Raw genomic sequence first — 24,982 nt, 5'->3', positions numbered from 1 at the left:
GATAGTTTCTCTAGATACCTACGGTACTACTTTAACCCTAGATAGGGTTAAAGTAGTACCGTAGGTACCTATGTACCTAATTCAAAAAGATTATAATGTTATTTAAAAAATACTTAAAGAGTTATATTGTACCTACAGTCGATAAATCAAAAATAAACATATTTAACGCTTTACCTACGTCACCGAGGATACAAACAAAAAACTTTACCTCTTTCATAATAAAAAAAGAAAATTGACTCCATTTCTAATATGTCACTTTTTCAGCTTCAACTTCTGGTGTGTAAGGTACGCTTATGAACCAATTTATGAACCTTTTATTTGTACACTATATTTGCCTACTTTCAAACATCCTACACTGTAAAGTTGCCTTAGAAACCCCATAGTACCGTGTAGCAGCATTAAAGGCTAAAACCAATACTTTTGGATCTAACAGCCTCGATAACTTATTTCAATACTGGTCTCATTCTACCTTGTAATCCATCTGAAAAAATCTTATAATTATTTTTAGGCATTATCATTGGACTAGTCCAATTGAAGAGATCAAACGTAGTCCAATGATAGCGACTGTGTGCGAAGGAACGTATTGGTTACGTTTTACAAATTATACGTTATATCTAGGTATTCAAAACTGCTAATGAATATAATGATAGACAATACCAACACCATAGCAATTAATAAATAAATAAAATAATTACTAGCAATTTCGTAACGCAACGAAATAATTTTTGAGTTCGCCAAAACACAAATACGTACGCTCTCAAAGGCAGCCGCTCGAGCGCTGACAGTTACCAAGTATGCGACGGGCCTCACGAGTCACGGGGCAATGTTTGTTCTATTTCGTTCGCGTCTAGATTCTGTCATTTTCGAGAAACTTCGCTGGTACAATCAAAGCGTCGGTTCAATCATGTCAACTTTACCCTACCCGAATCACACAAATATATCGTTCGAGAATTAGTATCTATAGTTTTCGAGTCACAATTTTTGTTTGTATTTTGTATCGAATCCTGAGTCTCAAATTATTCATCACAGGGATATCAACGATAATTAGCTTGGGACTTGAATTATTTCTTAATTAGATGAATAGCATGTAGCATACACAAAATAATAGTGACCAGGTCATAGTCGAATAAACTTTATTCAAATGTGCTAAAGCGCTTAAAAAACCGTCATTATGAATATTTCATTAAAATTACTGAATCTACCATAGGTTCGAAATTGTTTATTTCGAGATGCAAGTTTTATTCAATTATTGGTGTGCTGCAACGACATATCATTGCAAAATACTTAAAATAATCATAGTGGATGAGACAGAAACCATGAAATACTACGCATTTAGAATTAACATACAAGCATTGATCATATTAGCCTCACAAACTGTTTAGTTGGCTCCAAGTTAACATATTATTATTGAGACTGGTAATATTTAGCTACGTAGTAAAAATTACAGTGACCTGTAATCTAGACGATTAAATGAATCTCATTTTGAAAAGCACGGGCTTGTGTTGTGAATTGTCGGCGGTCGGCACGTCCAACTCCCAGCTAAATATAAATAGCACGAACGCGGTTGGCACGTCTTGATCTAAATTGATCAGTGTACGATCTTCCGGACGTCGGGCGCGGCTGTGCGACCCCTCACGACACGACTGGAGCCATCAGCCAGGACTGTGGACACCCGGCAACCTGTGTAATACTGTGATGTGTGAACTGTGCAACCAGCGTTAGTGAACTAGTTTGTGGTAAGTCTGCAACGATTTGTTTGCCACTCATTTCTAATTTTCTCCAGATGTTGACTCAAAGTTCAAACGTATTTGTCGCTGTCTGTTAAACAATCCGGTTTCAACACGTGGATAAATCTGTAACTTCTGACGTCGTGCTTAATTCTGTTGTTAATAATGTCTTTCTGACATCATTTCCAATGTTAAGTTTACATACATGAATTGTGTCTATTTATCCGTTATCAACTGCTGAAGTTTTTAATAACAGTGAACCTTGATTTCTGAAGGCAGTTGATAAAATACTAAGCGAAGGTATAAATTAAAAGTAATGCATACACACACACACATACATACCTACACGCGTGCGCGCACACTTACAACTACATTCGCATAAATACCACGTCTTGTTATTAATACCTAAGTTCTGTGGATTTTGTGATGTAATAAATAAGTAATTTGCCAGTGAATTTGTAAATAAATCTAGTATTTTTAAGTGTGGGATATTTTATTTGTAACTCAAACTCAACACACTCATATTATTTTAAGAAATAGGTACTCATAATTTGTTAATTATTAACTTAGTTTCCCGAAGCGTAACCAAAAACGGGACCCCGATTACAAAACTCTGCCATTTGCTTGTCAGCGTGTGGTAGGTATTCGCCTCAATACTAAGACAGCTGATATTTTAACAACAAAAATGATAAAAATAAGATGGCGGATACCAAAATGGCTGCTATGCTACGTAAAATACATACTGTTATATTATATTATAGTATCATCGGAATCAACTCGCATTTGAGTGTTTTTAAATAAAGTGATGCTATGTTAATGAGAATTTACATTTATAATTTGGAACTGTTGATTCTTGGCAAATGTCAAGTGATTACCGTAAATAATTCACGTTGGGAAGAATTTCTGCCTCGTTCACGAGTTTTTTATATTAGCAGACGAACATACGGCTCAAACGATGGTAGGTGGTTATTGCTGTCCGTTACAGTAGATCAGTTCTCTTTAAATGACTGCGGGACGTTTTTTTAGAAAGGTAGGGAATTATGACTATTTAATATCGTTACGACATAAACCTATGTTTTCGCAGTGTTATCGCCGCTAGCCATACACGGGGTAGGAGTATGCACTACTTTTTTTTTTTTTTAAACATGTGTTATTCAATGTTCATATTGTGTATTCATTCAAGTATGTACAATAGATATATATATATATATATATATATATATATATATATATATATATATATGAACCCCATAGCTTAAGCTTAGTATCGAGCATCCGCTCTTCTATGTAACACTCGTTCGGGTGCAGTCGGCTCGAGTCGACTAACTCGCTGACATTTCTTATGGCCGGTTGACGGTTCACATTGGTCAAGCGTTTAGCGAAGCAGCGAGTGCAAGTAGGTACAGTAACTAGAATTTGGACAATTAACTTTTGACACTACGGCCACAGTAGACGTACATATTATGTCTACTGTGCTACGGCTAGACAAGTTTTATAACTTGGGCATACTTTTTATCTTAACTTTCATTATTTATAGCGATTTTAGAAACTTAAATCAAATAGGGACTTAGATCAACTATCTAACCTATTATACTATGTCTACACCAAGAAGGCACTTTACTAGTAACGTTTTACAATAATTTATTAATAACAAGACCTTACAAGTACAATAAAAGCAAAATTAATTGCTTTTATTTCTTTGGAACCAGTATTCGGAATACCCATTACTTCCTGTTTCTGGTTATGTGCTGTCTCCCTGAAATTTTTAATATTCTACAACAGGCTTTGCATGGCTTATATACTCATTCACAAACTATATTGTTGTGTCATAGGACCATGTTTACGCCATTTTTGCGCCAGGTTTGGGCGTTTACTACAAAAAAATCATTTAATGCCTCGCCTAGTATTGGAATAATGCGTCCTAAAATTTTACAATAACTTGGAACTTTCTTCCACGTACAACCAAGCTGTGTGCCGGGATAGTACGACATGGATTCCTTCAAGATAAGCGCGTACAGCTTTCTAAGAGGCTGACAACGCTCCTGTGATTCATCTGTTGTTGCAGGATAATATAAAAAAATTAAAAAAAAAACATATCTACGAGCCGCTCGCTAATGCACTGTAGGCACTAATTTGCAGCAACTCAGGAGGTGGTCATTAGAACCATATAAGAATATCATAAAAATTACATCGTTCAATAAAATCTCTGTGAAAATATAGCTTTTTTTTACAAATATTCATATTGTGAGTAAGCGCCTCTCTATACTGAAACACGACATATTATGTCCGGAACCCTCAATCGCATTTGAACAGTGTTAAATTACTAAAGTTCCAATTTTCGCATTGTATCGGATTATTCACACAAATCCTTCGAAGCACGAGAAAAAGCACAACGAGTAACTACAAAACAATTAAATCCTTAAGGCAAATTAATAAGACTCAATATCGAGCAACTGTAGTATGTTTCAGGAATTCAACAAAGCAAAATGAATTTAGTTCAGTTTCAGTATCGCTGCGGCATTTGACCGCAATGGACGTTGTTCTACGTAACTATCGCGTAATTATTTATTAATAAGTAAATAACCCAATTTAGTGTTCATTGTTGTTGAAGTGGGGTGTAGTGAATGCGAAATGGATTTGAAACAGGTTTGTTTTGACAAGATCTCTAATTATTATATGATCGCGTGCGTGTTATTATGAAACGAAATAATAACAGGATTTTCTTGTAGTAATGTAGGTAGGGTTGCCAATCCCAAAATTAAAAAACTAAGACTATCCAGTTAAAAACAACACACTGTATTAGAGCTGCAATAACTAGTTAAATTAATATTTATAACTAGCTGACCCAGCAAACGTTGTATTGCCGATATTAAAATCGCGATACAAAAGTAACTGTTGATCGTAGATGAGTGAAAATTTGAATTTGTATGTATTTTTTAATGCTGACTCATAATCAAACAAATTTAAAAAAAAATGTCAAAAAAAATTTCGTGTGGACTACCCTTAACATTTAGGGGTATGAAAAATAGATGTTGGCCGATTCTCAGACCTACTCAATATGCTCACAAAATTTCATGAGAATCGGTCACGCAGGAGTACGGGAACGAACATTGTGACACGAGAATTTTATATATAAGACGAGAATTTTATATACAAGATTATAAATCATATTAATTTTTATTAACTATAATTCTATTTAACAATAAAAGCTAATTAATAAAATATTATTATTAGCTTATTACACATTTACAAGCAGCTTTCTATTTATATCTGTATTCTCTGAATAAATAATACCAATGATTTAAAGTACCCAGTAATGGTATTCAGAAGGTATATCTATATTTTACCATTCGTAATAGGACAAGTGCTGAGAGCAAGAAGAAATATAATTTTACACTGATTCGTATTGTCAAGGTGTTTTTTTTTTATGAGAAAAAGCTTTGATACGAGAAAGACGTTCACAACGTCAAAGTCAAACAAACTTTATTCAATTTAACTTTAATGAAGCACTTTTGAATCGTTACTATTTGCAATGTCGAGCTCGTGAGAAGAACATACAAGAAACTCGACGGCCACACTTTTCAATCAAATAATGTATTTTACAATGGCTGTAATATACAAAACAAATTAGTTTGTAAGGTGCTGCATCCAATATATGAATCATGTTTAAATAATATCGAATATTTCATATAAAAAAGTAATAAAGACTTAACTATCTAAATATAAATTATCGTATATTTGATGCATCAACCTTGAATTGTCTTGAATTCATTGTTTTTTTTAATGAAAATAATGGACGAGACGAGCAGGACGTTCAGCTGATGGTAATTGACACGCCCTGCCCATTACAATGCAGTGATTGTCAAGTAATAATGTTAAATTTGTGTCAAGTAATGATGGTAAATAACAAGTCGTGCCCATTTAAAGCAGTGCCGTATATGATTCTTGATTGAAGCCAAAATTTGATAATGCTGGGATAGGTACAGCTACGGTTACACTAGTTAGGGCGTCTTCCAAACCGAATACACATTACTGCTTCATGGTAGAGGCATGGCGTAGGACAGGCGCCGCTGTGGTGCCCTCGCAGCTGACATCCTGTACAAGAAGCCTCCCTCTCATAACTTACGATTATTTTCCAGTATCGTTGTATGACGACCAGTATAGCCGAGTAGTTAGCGATCCTACCAACTAAGCTAGAGGGCCCGGGTTCGAATCCCGGTAGGTGCAAGCATTTATATGATGAATATGGATGTTTGTTTCCGAGTCATGGATGCTTATGTATTTATGTATGTTTATATGAATTTATGTATGTTTAAGTAAGTATATTGTATTAAATATATCGTTGTCTTGTAACCCATAATACAGGCTATATATGCTTAACTTGGGGTAAGATAATTTGTGTAAAAAGTGTGTCCATATTATTATTATTATGTGAAAATATATTTATGCAAACTGCGAGTAAATAAAGGCCTTTTTTTTCACGTAGGGAACTCTAAGATCTACAAGAAATTATTATCAAAGATCATATTTTCAAATTATTAAATTTTTGTATGAATCGTTGGTAGTCTAATTTTATATAGATACAATATGCTAAATCAAACTTTGGTTATAACTTGATTATAATTATTAGTAACTTTTAATAACGGAAGAATAGGACAAATGAGCTTTATTTGAACAAACATACATACTTGGGAAACTTCCAAGCCTTATAAATCAAGTTAGACGAGGAAATATGTACTATGAAACAACCCTTTTTGAAGTGAAAACTTCTTTACCGGCGTTGAGCACTTTTCTTGGGATGGGTATAAAATGTTAAACTCGCGTCAGGACACGTGACATGATCGACATTTCGTAAGATAGTCGTTGAAATTATGATGAAAGTTGATTTTTCTAAGAGATAAACTTGTTAATGTAAAATAATTGTAAGAATTCTGAAGTGTCAAATTTTTATGTAATACTAGCTGTGGCGAACGTTGTACTGTCATATAAATTGTTTTCAGAGTTAGACCGTTTCTTGGACATTGGAACATTACTTTATTTTTCTAAAATAAAATAATTTTTCGAAAATAAGCCTAGCCTAAGTTACTCCTTATTACATCAACTACCTGCCAATAAAAGTCCCGTCAAAATCGGTCCAGCTATTTCAGAGATTTTCCGGAACAAACAGATAGACAGACAGATAAATTGTAAAAGATGTTATTTTGGTGTATGTAGGTGGCGTAATATTAAAATAACCGTGTTTACTACATGTATATGAGTATATATACGGATCATACACTAAAATATTTTTTTTTCATTTTTGTCTGTCTGTCTGTTTGTTCCGGCTAATCCCTGAAATGGCTGGACCAATTTTGTCGGGACTTTTATCAGCTACGCAAACTTAGGCTACGTTTATTTTTGAAAAATAAAGTAATGTTGCCATCTCCAAGAAACGGTCTAACTATAAATATAATTTATATGGCAAAACAACGTTTGCCTGGTCAGCTATTATGTTTAATATTAGTGCTAATAGTCCTTCATCTTATATATGGCTTGTCACAATTGTCTTCGACATAGTTAATAATAATACGGATGACTTGCAAGGGACAATAGCCTGTATATTGTTCAGTTTAAAAAAAATGTTTCCTTTGAATCTCGACTAAATAAAAGCTATAAAAGAGCCCTCGGAGAACAAAGCCCTCTTATATTCTATTGTAACTAAATTTGAATAAGCTTCATAAGATACATATTAGCTTGAAGGGTGAATGTATACACTTTTATAATAAAGTCCCAGCCACTTATCAGGCATTATCTATAAATAAATTTAAATGTTATATTAAAAAATGGCTCTGTCGTAAATCCTGCTATTCCACAGCTGAATATCTAAATGATCAGACAGCCTGGGACTAGATTATGATTATTTTATAGTCATAGCAATGGCAGTACAATCTTGTATATTTTATTAAAAAGAGCGCAAAAAATATGCTGGGAGAGTTTCTTGCGCCGCTTCTTCTCTGCCAGAGTACCATTTGTTTCCGTAGCGGTAGTAGTATCTAGAATATTAGAATCTCACTTCTGGGATTAAATATACAAATTTTATTAGTACCAAAATTTATGGACGACACCGGACTCACGGGAGCCACAACCTGAAGGTTGAACAAGACATGCCAAGACTTGACGGTTGGCTCAGTTGGTAAAGCACTCGGACGGGACCCGAGAGGCGGGTTCAAGTGCCACATCGTTCATAAATTGGGATACAAATTAAATTTGTATCATTTTCTAAATCGGAAAATATGTCGTTTCTTATGGCAAAATGATCTAAGTTCAAATTAATCACAAAACTATCTAGGGAGAAGTGTAATGTACGCCGTTGTATTACAACTTTATCTATCATCACAGTTTGATACGTCTGGGTTGTTCTGTGAGTTAATTCCGGATGGTAGGAATGCTTCATTATTTATTTCCGACGTGATTGCGGACACTAGATCACACAATGAAAGAGCTGTGATGAGCTGACCAATATTGTGGGCCTTTACCCTACTCTTCCGAAGCTATACTGTACATATAGTATACTTTTCTTTTATAAATTTTACATGAGGGTTGGCATTTTAAAAATATATACCTATCTTAAAACATTTTTATTTATTTAGATTTGCAGGAGCTTACATCTCAAGCCAATTTCCTAATATTCAAATATTGGGTGAGAAGGTTATAACTGTAAAAGTAGATGATGCAACAACCTGAGAGTTGAACAAAGCATACAAGAGTTTAAGACGATGCGTCACTCGAACGGTAACTTCAGTTGGATGAGCACTCGCAAAGAACACGAGAGGTCGTGGGTTCGAGTCTCGCATAGTTTATAAAATATTGTCCACAAATTTTATTTGTGTATATATCGACTAATTAATATCAAAATAGTCTTTAATCTTTACGAAAATGAAATCTAAACGAGATCAACTTAAAAGTCAGGTCTTTTATCGAATAGGCTCTACTTTTTGTAAGGACTTTTCAAATTATTAAATGGTAACCCCACCCCATACACGGTAACCATAGCCAATACATTTGCAAGTCATTGACCTACATAGATTGGGTTCACGGAACGATTCATATTTTATTCCAAACAATCTAATCGCGTGGCCACGAAATTCGCCAAGCGGCAGTTTGGTGCTCCCAACACGTACTATAAATTTCAGTGAAAATTAATTAATTCTCGTGAGTTTATATCAATTCTATATCAGAGACAAATTTAGAAACAAAAAAACCTCTTGTCCAACACGTTAATTCAAAAGTCTTGATGATGATGAAATTACTACTCATTATAAATTACTATATCTACAATGTGTTCGAAAAAAATAGAGCTCGCGAGAAGAACATACAAGAAACTCAACAGCCACTGTTTTAAATCAAATAGAGTATCTTACATAGGCTGTAATATACTTTACAAATTATTATTTTTAAATAATTACACGTATCAAATATTTCATTAAAAGTAATAAAAAATAATCTATTTAAATATAAATTGACGTACATTGGATGCATCAATCTTTAGAGGAGACTTGATATACCAATTAATTCACACTACGAATAAATAAAGTTATGAGAATATTTTAAACATGCGAAAGCATGACGCATGTACAAGTAATCACTTCCCTCAACTATATTTAAGTCACCGGCTAGATTATAGATACCACAACGGCACCTATTTCTGTCGTGAAGCAGTAATGTGTAAGCATTATTTTGTTTCGGTCTGAAGGGCGCCGTAGCTAGTGAAATTACTGGGAAAATGAGACTTAACAAGGTGACCAGCGCAGTTGTAGTGCCGCTCAGAATTCTTGGGTATTTCAAGAATCTTTAGCGGCACTGTTTTGTAATGGGTAGAGCGAATCAATTACTATCAGCTGAACGTCCTCCTCGAATTGCACCTTACGGCCGTTCCCATTATACTATCTACAGATAGAGATAAATTACTACCTTCTACTGTCAGTAATTAGCTGTCAATAATCTGAAGCTGTCCCAATATACCCGATAAGTCATTCTTATCGCCTTGACGCGTGAATTGCAATTTCCATACAAACTTCTATCGCTGGTAAGCTATACGTCGTCCAATTGACAGACAGCGTGTACGGATAAGGTGAGTTACCGTCGATAAGACTGAACGGCCGTTAGTGTTATAAAAAAAAACATGTGAATGTATGACTCATGGACCAGCCATCACTGTCCTCAAATATGTTTAAGTCAGCATTATGAAGCCCGCCGTATCCACTTTGGAACCCCATACAATTTTCTCCGCAACGTGCTAAACCCTAGCAAAACAAGCAGGTCAAATATTCCAAGCATCCTGTATAATGTAGATCGTAGTCATTGTTCGGTTGCGCCAGTATAGTATATTTATTTATTTATACATTTCCCGTAGTCCGCGCTACGGATGTTATCAGAATAATATTGATTTAGTAATTCGCTACTACAGTGTGAATGCTCTTTGTAACTCCAACTTACAGGAGACACAAGCGTTCTTTTTTGGTCAAATTGATTCTTTTGGATTTCCTTTGATGCCAATTTACCATTACCATCTCTTCCAAAATAAGTGTCGGCCTGAGACAAAAAAATATTTATTTTATTTTATTTGACAATATGGGACAATACCAACAGGACTTTCAGCTGCTGGTATTTATACGTCCTGCCCATTGCAATGCAGTGCCGCTCAACATTCTTGAAGAAATTCTGAGCAGCATTACAACTGCGCTCGTAACCCTGAGACAAAAGATGTTAAGTCTCATTTGCCCAGTAATTCCACTAGCTAAGGCGCCCTTCAGACTGAAACACAATAATGCTTATACAATACTACTTCACGGCAGAAATAGGCGCCGTTTTGGTACCCATAATCTAGCTGGCATCCCGTGCAAAAGAGCCTCCCACTGGTAAACAGGTAACTCTCCCAGAACGTAAAGTATTTTGCACTGTTCCATTATCAATATTATTATCTACGCAGGCTGCTGAAACTAAATAACATCTAATATTACACAAATTTCAGAAATGAACATTTAACACTCTTTGTTAAGAACAAGATCACTATTATAAGAATGTAGACCAACATTCCCTGTTTGCTGGGTCGCGACCCGGTACCAGGCCATCAAAATAAAATACGGGGTCGCAACATACCCACCATGACCGCCCAAGTCTCTTCTCTCCTCTTTACGTCAAGGATACCTTAAATTGGCTCGTAAAGCAATTACTTTTTTAATGCCTCGTATAATGTGATGGTTTTCAACACTCGTTTACCCTTAAAATAATTAATATAGATACCATATAAGTGTAACCAGACCCGAAGATAAAACTTTTTGTTATTTTTCGCGAACTTGGATTCTTTACTAAAACAAAAGAAACAGCTCTATATGATACTAAACTTCGGTTACCAAATAGGCTATAGCAAATTATGTAGTACTAATATAAACTTTATACTATTAATAATTGTGTATTAACTTACCTAATGCAACCTTGGTTTTAAAGGTATTAAGTAGGTCATGAAGGGACATGAAATATACCGGGCCATGGCAGAATAATGTTTTGATAACACTCTTCGTAGACGAAGCAATACCATTGTAGTAAATTGAAAGCAATATCTAATCAAGATTTGTTCCTGTTACGCCTCGAGTTTTCGTCCCACATTCCTGTTTCGTTCCACGTTTATTTTTATTTCTGTCACTTCATAAAATGTTATTTCAGTACAGTCAGAAAAAAAAGTGTGACTTACAACAATATTCTGAATATATATAAAAACAATAGCTTATCCGACACCAAACAATAGCATTAAAAGGGATCATAAACCTATTACAGGATATGTTCCTGCAGATTGCGGCACAGCTTTCTCAGGTTGTCTCAAAAGTAGAACAATAAAACTTGGCAATATCATAAAAAGACCAAGTAAATAGTAAAATTATCTTGATTCCGAAGTCCATGCATCAAGATGAAGGTGGAGAAAGCGGTAGATAAAAGTTAGGATCTTAAGCGTAAATAAAATTATATAATCATCATAAAATATAGAATATTTGTTTATAAATCTCAATTCGAATCACAGACAGTTCTATTAACTATTATATCAACAATTTAAAATTATCATCCTAATATAGATCGCTATATACAAGTAAAAAAAAAATTAGCGGGCACACGTTGTTCACGTTTTTTAAGGATATTAAGTTATAAAACCAATTTATATTACAATTTGAATAAGTATATTTAGTTATCTTAAACATTCACAAAAGTATTATATTATATACATTTAACGGTTAAAAAGGCTCCTGTTGCCATTAAATAATATGTGGTATTGAATTCAAATTCAAATATTTTTATTCAAAATAGGATTTATAATCACTTATTGAACGTCAAAATCTACCACCCATTCAAAAGAGACTGCCTCAGACCTGAGAAGAATGGGCGCAAGAAACTCAGCGGGCTTTTTTTTTATATAAAATATGGATTACAATGTAATATCGTACAATAAACATTAATAATTAAAGAGCCTGAGGGTGTTCGCTTTAATCCCAGTCCGTGGTGTCATTAAGAAAATCGTTTATGCTATAATAACCTGAATAGAGTTTCTATTGAGTTCATTAATAATACATTGTCAAAAATAAGATTAATTGAAATATTTTACGCTGTCTGTACATCACATATCGTAAAACACATAAATTACTATCCTGATAGTAGTAGTACTAGGCGAATAAATAACATAAAGTGGGACTAAACAAGAATAAAGTAATTGATTATTGATAATTCTCATTTTCGAGACGAAATAGGATTAAATGTAGGTCAAAAAAAGAATTTGTTGTGTGGGACGAAACTTTGCGAGGCGAATGAGGAACAAATCGTAATTAAATTATCGATGCTATATAGCATAATATGGTACAAACATAAAATAAACAAACGCATCTTAAATCCTTGGATCATTTTATATTATACATCTACATATACTGGTAAAAAATTTGAGGTAGACTGTTTACTCCTATCATTAGAAATGCACGCACACTAACACAAAGTGACATACAAACCGCGAGTGTAAGATATAGCTTGTCACGGACACTAAAGTAATAAAAAATAAAATAAATTCCTTATATTTACGTTTTTAGTTTTGAAGTAATCATTTAGAAACGTAATATTATTTGGATTCATTGATATGATTGATAACGCTGATGCGTTAGTTCTGTAACCATGAACTGGAGGTGACTGCATCTGGCGTTCTTCCAACTAGATAATATCTTGTACATTTACTAAAGTACTTCTTGGTTATAAAACACCTATTATAATAATATATATATGTAGTTTATGTGTAAAAGCTCTTAAAACATTTGCCCAACGTGAGGCGAAAGCGCTCATAGGCACCATAAGACAATGTAGTATTTCATTCAAATATTAAATTGCAAATCATAATATAACATATCAAAGTCTTTTGTAATTTAAAATGTGAAAAATGCCATCACAATATTAAAAAAAAATTGCGTGTGTACAAAGTACACATGTCAGAAGTGAAACCTGCATTGTGCATGAACCTCTAAACTGCATATGAAGTCCTGGTACATGTTGCTAGGATGACACATGATTTCAACCGCTATGAAAGACATTACTCACACCGCTACCATATTTATGTTCTTCTGGTGTCTATGCAATTATAAGTCGTGCGTATGACATAAGAATATATTAAGGTATACCTACTCGCGTCATACATAAAAATAAAATAGTATGAATATTTCTGTCTCATTCTTTGCCGGCTTCATCCTACACATTTTTGTATTTGTGTCTCTTACCTGTCGTTTTTTCCGTTGCATCCGGTTTGAAATCACAACGATTCTAAGTTTCACTTCAAAATCTACATTACAAATGCATAAATTCATAGTTCGTTGTAATTAATTTCTAAAATACTTTGTTTCAGATATACAATGAATAAGTGATAGTATTTACGACAGCTGCGTTAATTGATAATTCAAGATGGCCGAAGCGGAGGGGGGAGCAAGTGAGCAGGATGATGTCTCCTTCTTACGAACGGTGAGTTATTTACAAATATTTATGTATCTATCTGAACTATTATTGAATAATTTATATATTTTGTAATAATATATAAATATTAAATCAAATCAAATCAAAATCACTTTATTCATGTAGGTCACGGACACTTATGAATGTCAAAAAAAAAATTTTTTTCTTATTGAATCTACTGCTACTTCGTTAAGGGTTGAGCTAATGAGAAGAAGTAGCAAGAAACTCATTGCCACTGTTATAAATCAAGATTTACATTTTCATCGTTTTATTATGTAACCTCATTCTGTACTTCCATATTTTTTTCTAAATGTACGTTTTATGACTCCATGACACCAATGCCGTGATGTTTGAAATTTTTGTGTGATTGTATATTCCTTTATTACTCAAGGATGCCTTGCACGATCTTATTGACATTGGTGTGTAACTAGATTATACGACATTATAAACCAAGCTGACGAAACAGCGGGCACAGCATATTATTCTATAAACATCCATTATATAATAATAAATAAAGCCTTTTATTCAGACTGATTAATAATCTAATAGCATACAAACTAAAACTATTTAAATAAACTAAACAAAATAAACTACTATTTATTTTTTAGTTTGTGTGCCCTTTGGCATAGTATTCCTCCAACTTCTTCCATAGTACTCTGCCCTTTGCTGTCCTAGTCCATAGCTTTCCACCTGTCTTATGTCGGTCCTCCATCTTTTATTTTGCCATCCTCTATTTCATTTTCCGTCTCTTGGGTGCTCTTTGCACGCTTTCTTTGGTGCGTTTCCATTTCCACATAAATCTTTTCCATTTACTGAAACATCTCCAATTCCTGTCGCCATCCTTAACTCCATGTTTCTTTTCCTGTCCTTTTTCTTAACGCCTAGCATACTTCTCTCCATAGGGCGCTGACAAATTGAAAGTTTGTCACATTGAGTTTTCGTAAGAGCCTAGGATTGGCAGCCGTAAGTAATCACTGGTAAAATACAAGCATTAAATAATTTAATGAAATGTATAGAATAATTTTTAAATGTGAAGATTTCGTTTAATAGCGATATAAAATCTGATGAGATTTTTTCAAATTATGTATAGACCAATCTATTTCTACACTACTATCAGACGCTTCCATTGTATTTATGTGTATAGATAACAAAATTTCTCCGTTCTGGTCGGTAACGCTTGACTTAAATAATATTATTCTGTCTAATCGTCGCAGTCGTGTCGTGGCACATTGACCAAACTTTGAATTATATACAATATTATAGTATAGTTAAGGGATCGATAAGCGTTTAACTGTCGCTTGCAGAATCGTGTCATATCTTAGATGAGCTATCGATCCAATAAGTGGCTTGCGATTGATGGTAACAGGAGGGCTTAAAGTAGTGTTGCGCTCCTGGGCTCAAAGGATCTGAAAAGTTTTAAAAAGGAATCATATCGGTGCCTCCAGAATCTATAAGCAGCAAACCACTCGAGCGAAATCTTTGCACTAATGTTTTTCAAGTTATCCATCTAGAAGATGTTTTTGATAACTTATACCGGCCATTCCTACCGCCGCGCCATATGGAAAACGATTACTTGGCCCACACGGCAAATGAGAAGGCCTATGGTCTGTGTTGTCTCCTTTCTCTCCTTCCAACTCAACTCCTAACTGCGATGGAAAAAAACACAATTACCCGACACGCAAATTCTGGTTGTTGTCGAAAGCTACTATGGGTAACTTCAACCAGCCGTCCCTGCCCACGCTGCACGTGAGGAATAACACCATACGGCAAAAGAGAAAGCCGAACTTCTGTGCACTCTTTTTGACTCCAACTCGACGTCGTCAGAGCTCTTTGCCTAAACTACAGTCCAGACAGAAAACTGTTCAGTGAGCTCTATTTGTTGGACATAAAGAAGTCGAGCGAACCGTATGGCATTCGCCACATCATGCTCAGAACACGTGTCCTTGAGTTATCGACCGTAAGTAAGTGATTCACGCACCCCACTATTATGCAGTGCGGTGCAGGATTCTTGAAATACCGAAAATTGTAAGCGGCATCGCAATTACACTCGTCACTATGAGATTTGAAGTGCTAAGTCTCATTAGCCCAGTAATATCACTAGCTGCGACGCTCTCAAAACTGAAACACAATAATACTAACACATGACTGCTTGACGGAAGAATAAAGCGTGGCCGTGGTAGATCTAAGGCTGTGATTTATAAAGGGAACTCAGACTTTGCTCAAACTTTACTTACGAAAAACTTACTGGGTTCAAGCTTAGCACAATCTTTGATTTGGTATTTATAGTCATTTGACAGCTGAGCTTAATCTAAGACAGCCCAGTAGAAAGGACAAACACGCGTTTCATTATATAGCTTAGATAATAATTTATACGTCTAGACAGAGTCTCTTAAGACAAACAACTGATAAAAACAGGCCAGGAATATCAGTTTAGTGTGAGTGAATTGCCCAAAATAGAGGTTATTTATATAGGTACATTATAGCGCATTTTCGTGCGCATTGCGTGACAGCGGACAGTGTTATATTTGGAAAATTAAGGCGTCGAACAACAGCTGTTGTGATGACGCAAGGAATCTTTGATCTCATTTTTGTTCGGATTATAGTCTGAATTTTTTCTTAGTCGTTGGTATGGTGGCCTTAATTGCGAGCTCATAGTGGTGTTGCTCAATACGGACTTCGACTCAACTTGCTAGATAAGTCTGAGCAAAGTATAAGTTAGCTCCATAGATCTCGGCCTAAATGCGTGGTAGCGGTGGCATTTGGCGACAATTTATAATTAAAATGTTTAGTTTAATGACATTGTTCCGATGTTTCGAGAGCAATGCTGTCGCCAGAGGAGTGCCAATACTGTGTCGGCTATTTATAAACATTACTCAACACCGAGGAAGTTCACTATACGACAAACAATTAGATATGAGCCGAGCCAAAAGAGAAAAGGATCTAAGCTGATCGTTTATCAAGCTTTCACACTCACGCCGTATTACACACACTGTAGTATTGCATGCAAAAATCTGTATTAAATTTTAGGTTTAAAGATATTTATTTTCTCATTAAAAAACATAATATTGTCATTTACATGAGAACATAATGTGATGTAATAATTTATCCGACGTCCTTTACATATTTCAGTTCATAAATATCTAGGTACTTATTATATTCTTCTTCACAAAATTTTGTAATAATATAATTTTACAGGTAACTATCGTATAACAAACTATTTCAGACATGTTTTTTTTTATAAAAACTTTGAAATAATGTAGATAACTCACATTCAAATATTTTAAGCGACTTGATCTTTTTGAGATATTTATTGATTTGTTGATTTAATATTAATATCCTCGGTATGCTTACAGCAACGCCAAATCGCATACCGAGTCAAATGTTACATATACAAAGTTTATTAAATTCATATAAGCTAACACTAAAAACATCTAATTCTTGGTGCTGAGCAATAAGGCTATTTAGCAAGGTATAAGCAAAATGAAGGTAGACTAATAAAAAGTTGTGCGCCCTCGTAAATAAACATACGCTTGCCATCATTTGTTCTTGTCTTAGGTAGTATCAAGTAGCTGAGCCGTCTCGTGCTGCTTTTAGGCACATGTTTAGTGTGGGTGAGTAAGATTGATGTATGTGTGGATGTATGGATGGAATAATGTAGAATTTTTGTATCAGTATACATGTTTGGTAGGCGTAAAGTTGTTTTATGTTCATGAGGTTAGTTTGCAATTCAGCTAACTTGGTTATTTGAGCACTGCGCCATATTTTAGTATGACAAATCTTCGGGTCAATCAAGCGCTCTGATTTTTTATATTTTTGTCTTCACAGCAATCTCGGAGTAAAACATTTAGGCAATCATATTTCTGAATTATTTTATTTATCTTTAAACGAGCAATTCTAGTATAATCTAATATCTAATATATATAATCTGAATCTCAAAAAAAAATCATAAAAATATAGTAAACAGGGGCGATAAATCGATCTAGCTAGGTTTAAATTTAAAAAAAATATAATTTTATCCGTGTTTTAATGAGAAACAGCTACAATAGTATTAGACTATAAAGGTAAATTTCGCCACAAGACTATTATAGCTCAGATGGGACATTGGGTGATCCTTAAAGTAGAAGACCCCGTTTCGAATCCAGATGTCATATTAGATTTTTTTTTGTTCATTCTTAAAAATCCGAGCAAGGCTCGGTCGTCCGGATATTTATTATACTATTTTTCGATATTAAAATGAAGTGGGGTGATAAAGAGAACCGAATCGCTGTGATTGCACTACACAAAGTAGGTGTGGAGCCAAATGCAATTTTTTCAAAACTTTCCACTCGCTTGGTATTAGTAAAACGTTTGTGTATCGGGCTATTAATAGGTAAATTAGAGGATGTTTGTGACAGGAAAAGATTACGGTCTACGTAGTGTTTGTACGAAAAAGGTGGTCAAAGCAGTAAGGGAATTTTCAATGAAGTTTATAAGAAGCTTTACACTGCTTATAAATCTTGTTGATAGTTACTGAGAAATATAGATCGCGCAATAAGCGCCATCCCCGAGCTCACTGTACTTGGAGCTCGGGTCAAGGTTTACGATCCAGTGAGGCCAAGTTCTAACAACATTACTTATAACAAAGCAGGTTACAGTTATAAGTTCTATAGTATGCTCCGCTTCTCACCACTTATATTAAACTTAGATAGATTAAAATTTAAAGTATTCTTATTAAACATTAAAAAAAAGTATGTGTGTCAGCTCCGACGCACGACTGGAGTTTGCTCCTCAAGAACGATTGTCTTTGAACTGGTACTAAACAAAATCAAGTCCAATGGAGTCAGTTACAAACAGACTTACAGCAGAAGCTAATAAAAGCGTATTAATTAAAAAAGATCGACAACATATTATGTAAGGGCTAATAAACGCATTAACGAAAATTCTTAAAGACTATATAAAAATGCCTTTATTAATATATATCAATATTATTTTATCAAGTGAGATTTTATATATCGAACAAAGAATGCTATAATGTTATGTTTTGATATTATTATTCATCAGAAAATAAACACTTACTTTACAGGTAAATTAATTATCAGGTTCTTGATTTTCTCTTATATTCTTATATCAATAAGAAGAAAGAGTAAAATGTTCCTAGGATTCCGCCATTTTATTTGATAGATTTCACGCAACTGAAAAGTGAAAGGTGCGCGAGAAATGATGCGTACCAAAAACGCTACTATCCCATTTGATGAGTAGGTTTATATGAAAATCGATTCTTAATGAGTAAACTCCAAAAATTCAGCACTTGTCATTTGGTACTTTCATATTGGCTGTTGGCAGTTAGTGCTTAGTATAAAAACATTTGCATCTTTTTGACATAGTTATTTGACTATATATATTGTAATTTGACCGTTGACATAAGAGTTGCAACAAACAGTCACCATTGCGCCCACTGAGTATACATTATAGAAGTACAAACATTTATACAAATAAATTTATAAATTTTTAACACGGACTAGTAAAAAAATAAGGACTCCGTGGCAACTTACATAACAGTGTAGCACCAAAACAAGCCGATTAACGTGTAAATAAATAGCCACACGCACACACTCACACTATTACAAGCCGATAGGCAGCCATTATGAGAATTGTCATTGTCTATGACAGATCAGTGTGCGTCACAATAAAATATTTTAAAAATGCCGTCGTGCGATGTGAAAAAGTGTAAAAATGATACTATATAAGTATTTGTAGCCATAAATGATTATAGGGAGAAAAATTGTGTAACTAGTATCCCCCGTAACCGCACATACACTAGCATAACGGTGCTTCACTTGCTAATATCACGGCGTGGAGTTCTTCTTTTTTACTCGTTCATGATTTTTAGTTAAGTATTAATTTCTTGATGTATTAATTTCTCGTCACGTTAATTTCTAGCTAAAATAACTTTTGTTTTATTTAAAATTATATTTAGCGTGACGTCACCAAATGGCCCAACGAAAAACCAGCGTTGGTTTTCAAACCAGCAAACATGCTGAAATGGGACAATTTTTGTTACGTATAGAGTATTCTTTCAGATTTTGTTTGTTTATTGTTTGGCTCCTTGATAAGTTTTTTGTAAGTTATTTGCATATTTATATGTACATGTACATTTTTCATTTCATTTCATTTCACTTCACTTAATTGCTGTATCTGACTAGTGACTGACGAATTTGTCTTTGTAAATATGTGCGTGACAATCTGATTTCGTGACAAAATTTTATGAGCTTGATTTGTAATGCGCGGAACTCGTTTTTACAAGCCTTTATGTAATTTACCGAGTTCCGCGGAATAAATGCAGGAATATGGTAACTAGAGCTGAACTAATGACAACTGACCACCAACAGTCAGAAGGTGGCCATAGGAACTCCTAATCTAAACAAGATACATCCATCGAGTTTGGTCTGATAAATACCTTTGTAAATAATTTGAAATAATTACTTTTAACTGTTTTGTTAGAACGACTGAATTTTAGTTTTTCATGAATCTTGAGCAGCACTGCATTGTAATGGGCAGGGCTCTTCAATTACCAACAGCTCAACGTCATGCTCATCTCGTCCCTTACTGTCATTAATAATTATATAATTTTATTTTAAATATTTATTTTCTCTGGTCCGGTAAAGAGCTATTGTGGTTATTCTTGCAGGAAGACATGGTGTGTCTGTCGTGCACGGCGACTGGAGAGAGGGTGTGCCTGGCAGCGGAGGGCTTCGGTAACCGACACTGCTTCCTAGAGAACATCGCTGACAAGAACATCCCGCCAGACCTGTCACAATGTGTGTTCGTCATCGAGCAGGTAACGTTACGACTCTACTCGACTCTCGTGTTTCGTTCTATTTTTGAATTTTTTTAGGGTAGAATGAACAAGTCAGTTTACGATTCATTTGATAGTGCGTGATCACCTGTGTCTTAACACAATCGTACCGATCAAGTTCATTCTAACTTAGGCCGGTCATACATTGGATGCAGAATTTCTCCCGACCAGACGGTCTGGGCGGGTCTGTTCTGAACAAAACAAACATTGACGCGCCGTGTCGCCTCCTACACTTGAGCCAGTGTTCGCTCCGGGGAGGGGGAATAAGTCTGAACTGGTCTGACAGCAACCAAACAGGTTTGTTTTTCGTCTAGTCCAGGCTCCAGACAACATCGACACCTTTCGTCGTCGAGAGTCCACACAGTACTGACTCTGGATTCTGACTGGTTCGTCCGCTCCTGTCTAGCTGCAGTGTAGGAGCGCCGAGTCTGGACTGGTCTGGTCTGGCCGGGTCGAGCCTGCTGGCCGGACCGACTCCGCTTCCAATGTAGGACCGGCCTTAGAATATTCTGGCCTATACACCTGTTAGACCGATAATGCGTCATCAATTTTGACCGGCCTTAGAATATTCTAGCCTATAGACCTGTTAGACCGATAATGCGTCATCAATTTGGATTTTGTCAATGTGTGCGTTAGCTAGTAGAATGTCAAACATGGCTGACGACTTAAAATTTGTCAGTAAAAATCGGTTACAATAACAATAGATTCGCTTACCTTTTCTACCTTGCTGTGTCTCTTAGAAATGTTATTCTCTCTCGTTCGTTTTGTTTGTATATACCTTAAAAACTACAGGATGAATATTCTAGCCTATAGACCTGTTAGACCATGCGTCAACAAATTGGATTTTGTCAATGTGTGCGTTAGCTAGTAGAATGTCAAACATGCCTGATGACTTACAATTTGTCAGTCAAAATCGGTTACAGTAACAATGGATTCGCTTACCTTTTCTACCTTGCTGTGTCTCTTAAAAATGTTATTTTGTCTCGTTGGTTTTGTTTGTCTATACTTTAAGAAACTACAGGTGCGTCAAAATGATAACAAAATAATGAATAAGTTTATTTTAGCTGGCAGCTACTTTGGACAAATAATTAGTCTAGCTATTCAAAGGGGAAACGCTGACAGTATATTCGAAACATTGCCTAAAGGGACTACTTTTAATAATATATATGTTAGTTTTAGGTTCATTGTTCTAGTATATATTTTTTTTATTTCTGTATGAATAAAAGTTTATTTAAGTACTGATTTTTTTAATTACACAGGCGCTGTCGGTGAGAGCTCTTCAAGAACTGGTGACAGCCGCGGGTTCCGAAACTGTGAGTTATCTAATATGTCATAACTTTACCAAACTACTGTCATTAATTGTACTATTCAGCTAAAAGCAATAGAAGCTTCTTAAATAATATATTTTTTAATGATTATTCATTTAAATATATTTAAATCTTAGTTGTGTCGTCTGAGAACTGACAAAGAATACGAAGGTATATTGCGCTAATTTGGAGCTGTTCCTACTAATTGTATGACATTCAAAAGAATATTCTTTCAAAATGATTCTTTGTATACTTTTTTCCTTACTTACTAATAATTTTTTTATGACTTTTTTTATAACACACCAAAACGGTCTGTGATTTTTTGTGTGTTAAAAGTTGTTCGCCTGGACTTATTGACAGTTCACAGATGACGTCTGCTACACACTGCCTTCTAAGGTTTATACGCTGAATTGACTATCGCTACCAATATACTGATTACATTATATTTTCGCCGTTTTGTTGCTGAGCATAGTAGATGCGTTCTGGGAACTAGTTTAAAGTATACAGCGTGAAACTACAATGGCGACATTAAATGAACACACGGATAGAACTACTTAACCGTTGTCATAAAAAATTAAAGTAAATAATTGAAATTACAAACTTAGGAAATAAAATTGTAATCACTCTTACTTACGCAGACGCTACTCACCTACGAGTTCAGAACTGCTAGGTAAGTAGGCATCAGTGCCAAGGGCGCGGCTACTAGATTATATACAGGCTGCTCCTAAATGATATTATAGAAAATTGATTTATTTAGGTGAATTATGTATTTTCATTTATTTATGCGGTTAAGGGCTATACCTCTTCCGGTGCGTTTATTTCATGCCATAATTGTAGCTTTACGCTGCATAAAAAAAATAGATTTTTACATAACGCATAATCTTCGATATGAAGCAGTTACTATCTATATCGTAGATTAGTTAAAAATTTTTTTCAAAATCACGTAGAACACTTTAAATTGTACTCACTATTTTACCATTTGTAAATAACCGCCATATTGAAAACCATTGATCAAATAATTTTATCTACACTTACACGTGGCGCTTTGATTCGCCACAAAAACGAGCTGTCACTACGGCATAGGCAGTTCAGCGTATAATAGAGGCCAGTTGTAATGCTAAAACACATAACAGTATTTAAATCTTGTAATATGATAAGTAATGTGCCAACTCTGTCTCGCTACAGACCGCATTGTACACTATATATATTTAACATGTTCATTCGTAAATAATTTTCCTATTTGACGTATTGCTTCATGTTTAAATTTTGCAGGGCAAAGAGAACTTAGTAGTGAGTATAAAACGAGAACGCACGTGGTAATATATTAGTCATAACTTAAATATCCTAAAAACAACTAATAAACAAGCTAAATTTGAAATTGACAACGTGTTGCAAATAAATATATTATGAATTATTGTGTGATTAAAAACGCTTCGAGGATTCACGCTGATCAGAATTATAATTGGAAATAATCTTAACAAATTTTTTATTGATTGGATATTTTTGTTGTGACTGTATTCATGCATGAGCAGGCTTATAATCTTTATATTTTCACGCGCAAAATAACTTCAGCGTAGAACTTTTGATAACATGATATAGACTAAGTAGAAGATTTAAATTTTTACACCCTGTTTTTCACATTCACAGCACTCTAATATTATAATTACATTCGATATTCATACATTTTATGTAGTGGACACTACTGTAACATTCATAAACAGTTATATAAATATAAAAACAACTAACTCATTCACAAAAGGTGGGAAATACTGTTTTATCTTAATTCTTAAATTATAATTGGCGTTTGAAGAAGATGGGTTTAAATTAGTTTCAAGATAAATCGACTTTGAAAATAATTCATAATATGATAAAAAAGTTCTATCATACACTAACCTTTAAGACTGTTTCAGAAATTTTCACGAGTTTTTAATTTAATTTGACTGGCCGTTGCGAGAGCGCTTGTGTATTACGAAACCCAAAGCCATGTAGAATGATGGCATAAGACTCTCATCTGAATATGAAGTCCTGGTATTGGCAAGCTACGGCAAGACACTCGTCGTCTTTCTTGGATGACTTAACATATATTTTATATTACTAGAAACACTACATCACGTACGTTCATCTGCTCCCAAAAATTACATATAACGCTCTTTATTTTTCTGTCATATATCTCAATCGTTTTAAATTTACACCGTTGTCTCTATCTATCTATATCTCGCGACTTGGTCTTCAAGTATTTTGGCAAATGAGAATAGATTTCTTCGAAGAATGGTACGTCAAGCCATTGAAATTAAGAAACATCGATATTTCAATAGAGAAGACGGGCTAAAATTATCTGACACCTGACACCAATATCTATTAATCTCTCTCTCCATTAGTTTTGCCAAAAACCATCTGTCTACAGCAAATACCACCTCTGAGGCAATAAATGGTGCTAAACTTTATAATGACAGCTAAAACAAATAATATTTCGACTGCAGCTGTCAACCGCAGTTCTCCTAAAAACGTGCTCTTCAAATGTCACGAAACGGGGTAAATAAAATAATAGAAAAAATGTAATTTTTTACCAACAAAGACCTAATACAAAAACACAGCTACAATTACACAACAGGCGTTTTAATCCTTTAAATAATATTGTATTTAAATGTGTAATACTCGCGTTAATTAAAGAAAATACTATGTTCTTTTGTAGCAAAACCCGTCGTGTCGTTATAAATGTCACTTTTCACTTTAAAAAAAAAAAATTACCGACATTTTAAACTTTTAGCCAGTTAAAATCATGAGTCATAAGGGCGTTCCCTCCATAGCAATAAAACATTTACTGAGAAAAGCTAATCAGTAGGACTATGTATTAACGTATTATGGAAAATTTATTGAATAAGGCGAGTTTTCTTTAGTGCTTATCTTAGCCAAATAATTAACACTCAGAGCGCTTTCGCACTACGTCTTATCCGAACCTGATCCGAACCCGTGAAAATATGGTCCGGAGTAGTCGGAGAACTATTTCTATTGTAGTTTACGCACTAGACCCGGCTTCCGTCATCACGGAAATAAATCATATTTCCGTCAACTGTTAGAAATAGTTCTACGACTACACCAGACCGTGT

At 34.6% G+C, this 24,982-nt stretch overlaps 1 protein-coding gene across 6 annotated transcripts in view; it reads left to right on the top strand.

Moving 5' to 3' along the window:
* Positions 1-1,578: 1,578 nt before the first annotated feature.
* Positions 1,579-24,982, top strand: part of LOC126975416 (ryanodine receptor) — a 189,105-nt gene continuing 165,701 nt past the window's right edge. For 4 of the 6 annotated variants that reach the window (XM_050823328.1, XM_050823310.1, XM_050823312.1 and 1 more), the window contains exons 1-4: positions 1,579-1,736; positions 13,630-13,742; positions 20,401-20,550; positions 21,828-21,881. In XM_050823328.1, coding sequence (XP_050679285.1) covers positions 13,686-13,742; positions 20,401-20,550; positions 21,828-21,881 — 261 coding nt within the window. In that variant the 5' untranslated portion in view covers positions 1,579-1,736; positions 13,630-13,685. Of the gene's footprint in view, positions 1,737-13,629; positions 13,743-20,400; positions 20,551-21,827; positions 21,882-23,147; positions 23,166-24,982 lie in introns of all 6 variants that reach the window. The other 2 variants (XM_050823307.1, XM_050823317.1) reach the window with 1 other exon arrangement.

The sequence above is a fragment of the Leptidea sinapis genome, chromosome 2, assembly GCF_905404315.1.
Source record: "Leptidea sinapis chromosome 2, ilLepSina1.1, whole genome shotgun sequence".
Lineage (NCBI taxonomy): Eukaryota > Metazoa > Arthropoda > Insecta > Lepidoptera > Pieridae > Leptidea > Leptidea sinapis.
The sequence above is the reverse complement of the archived record's forward strand: the minus strand, read 5'-3'. Positions and strand labels throughout refer to the sequence as shown.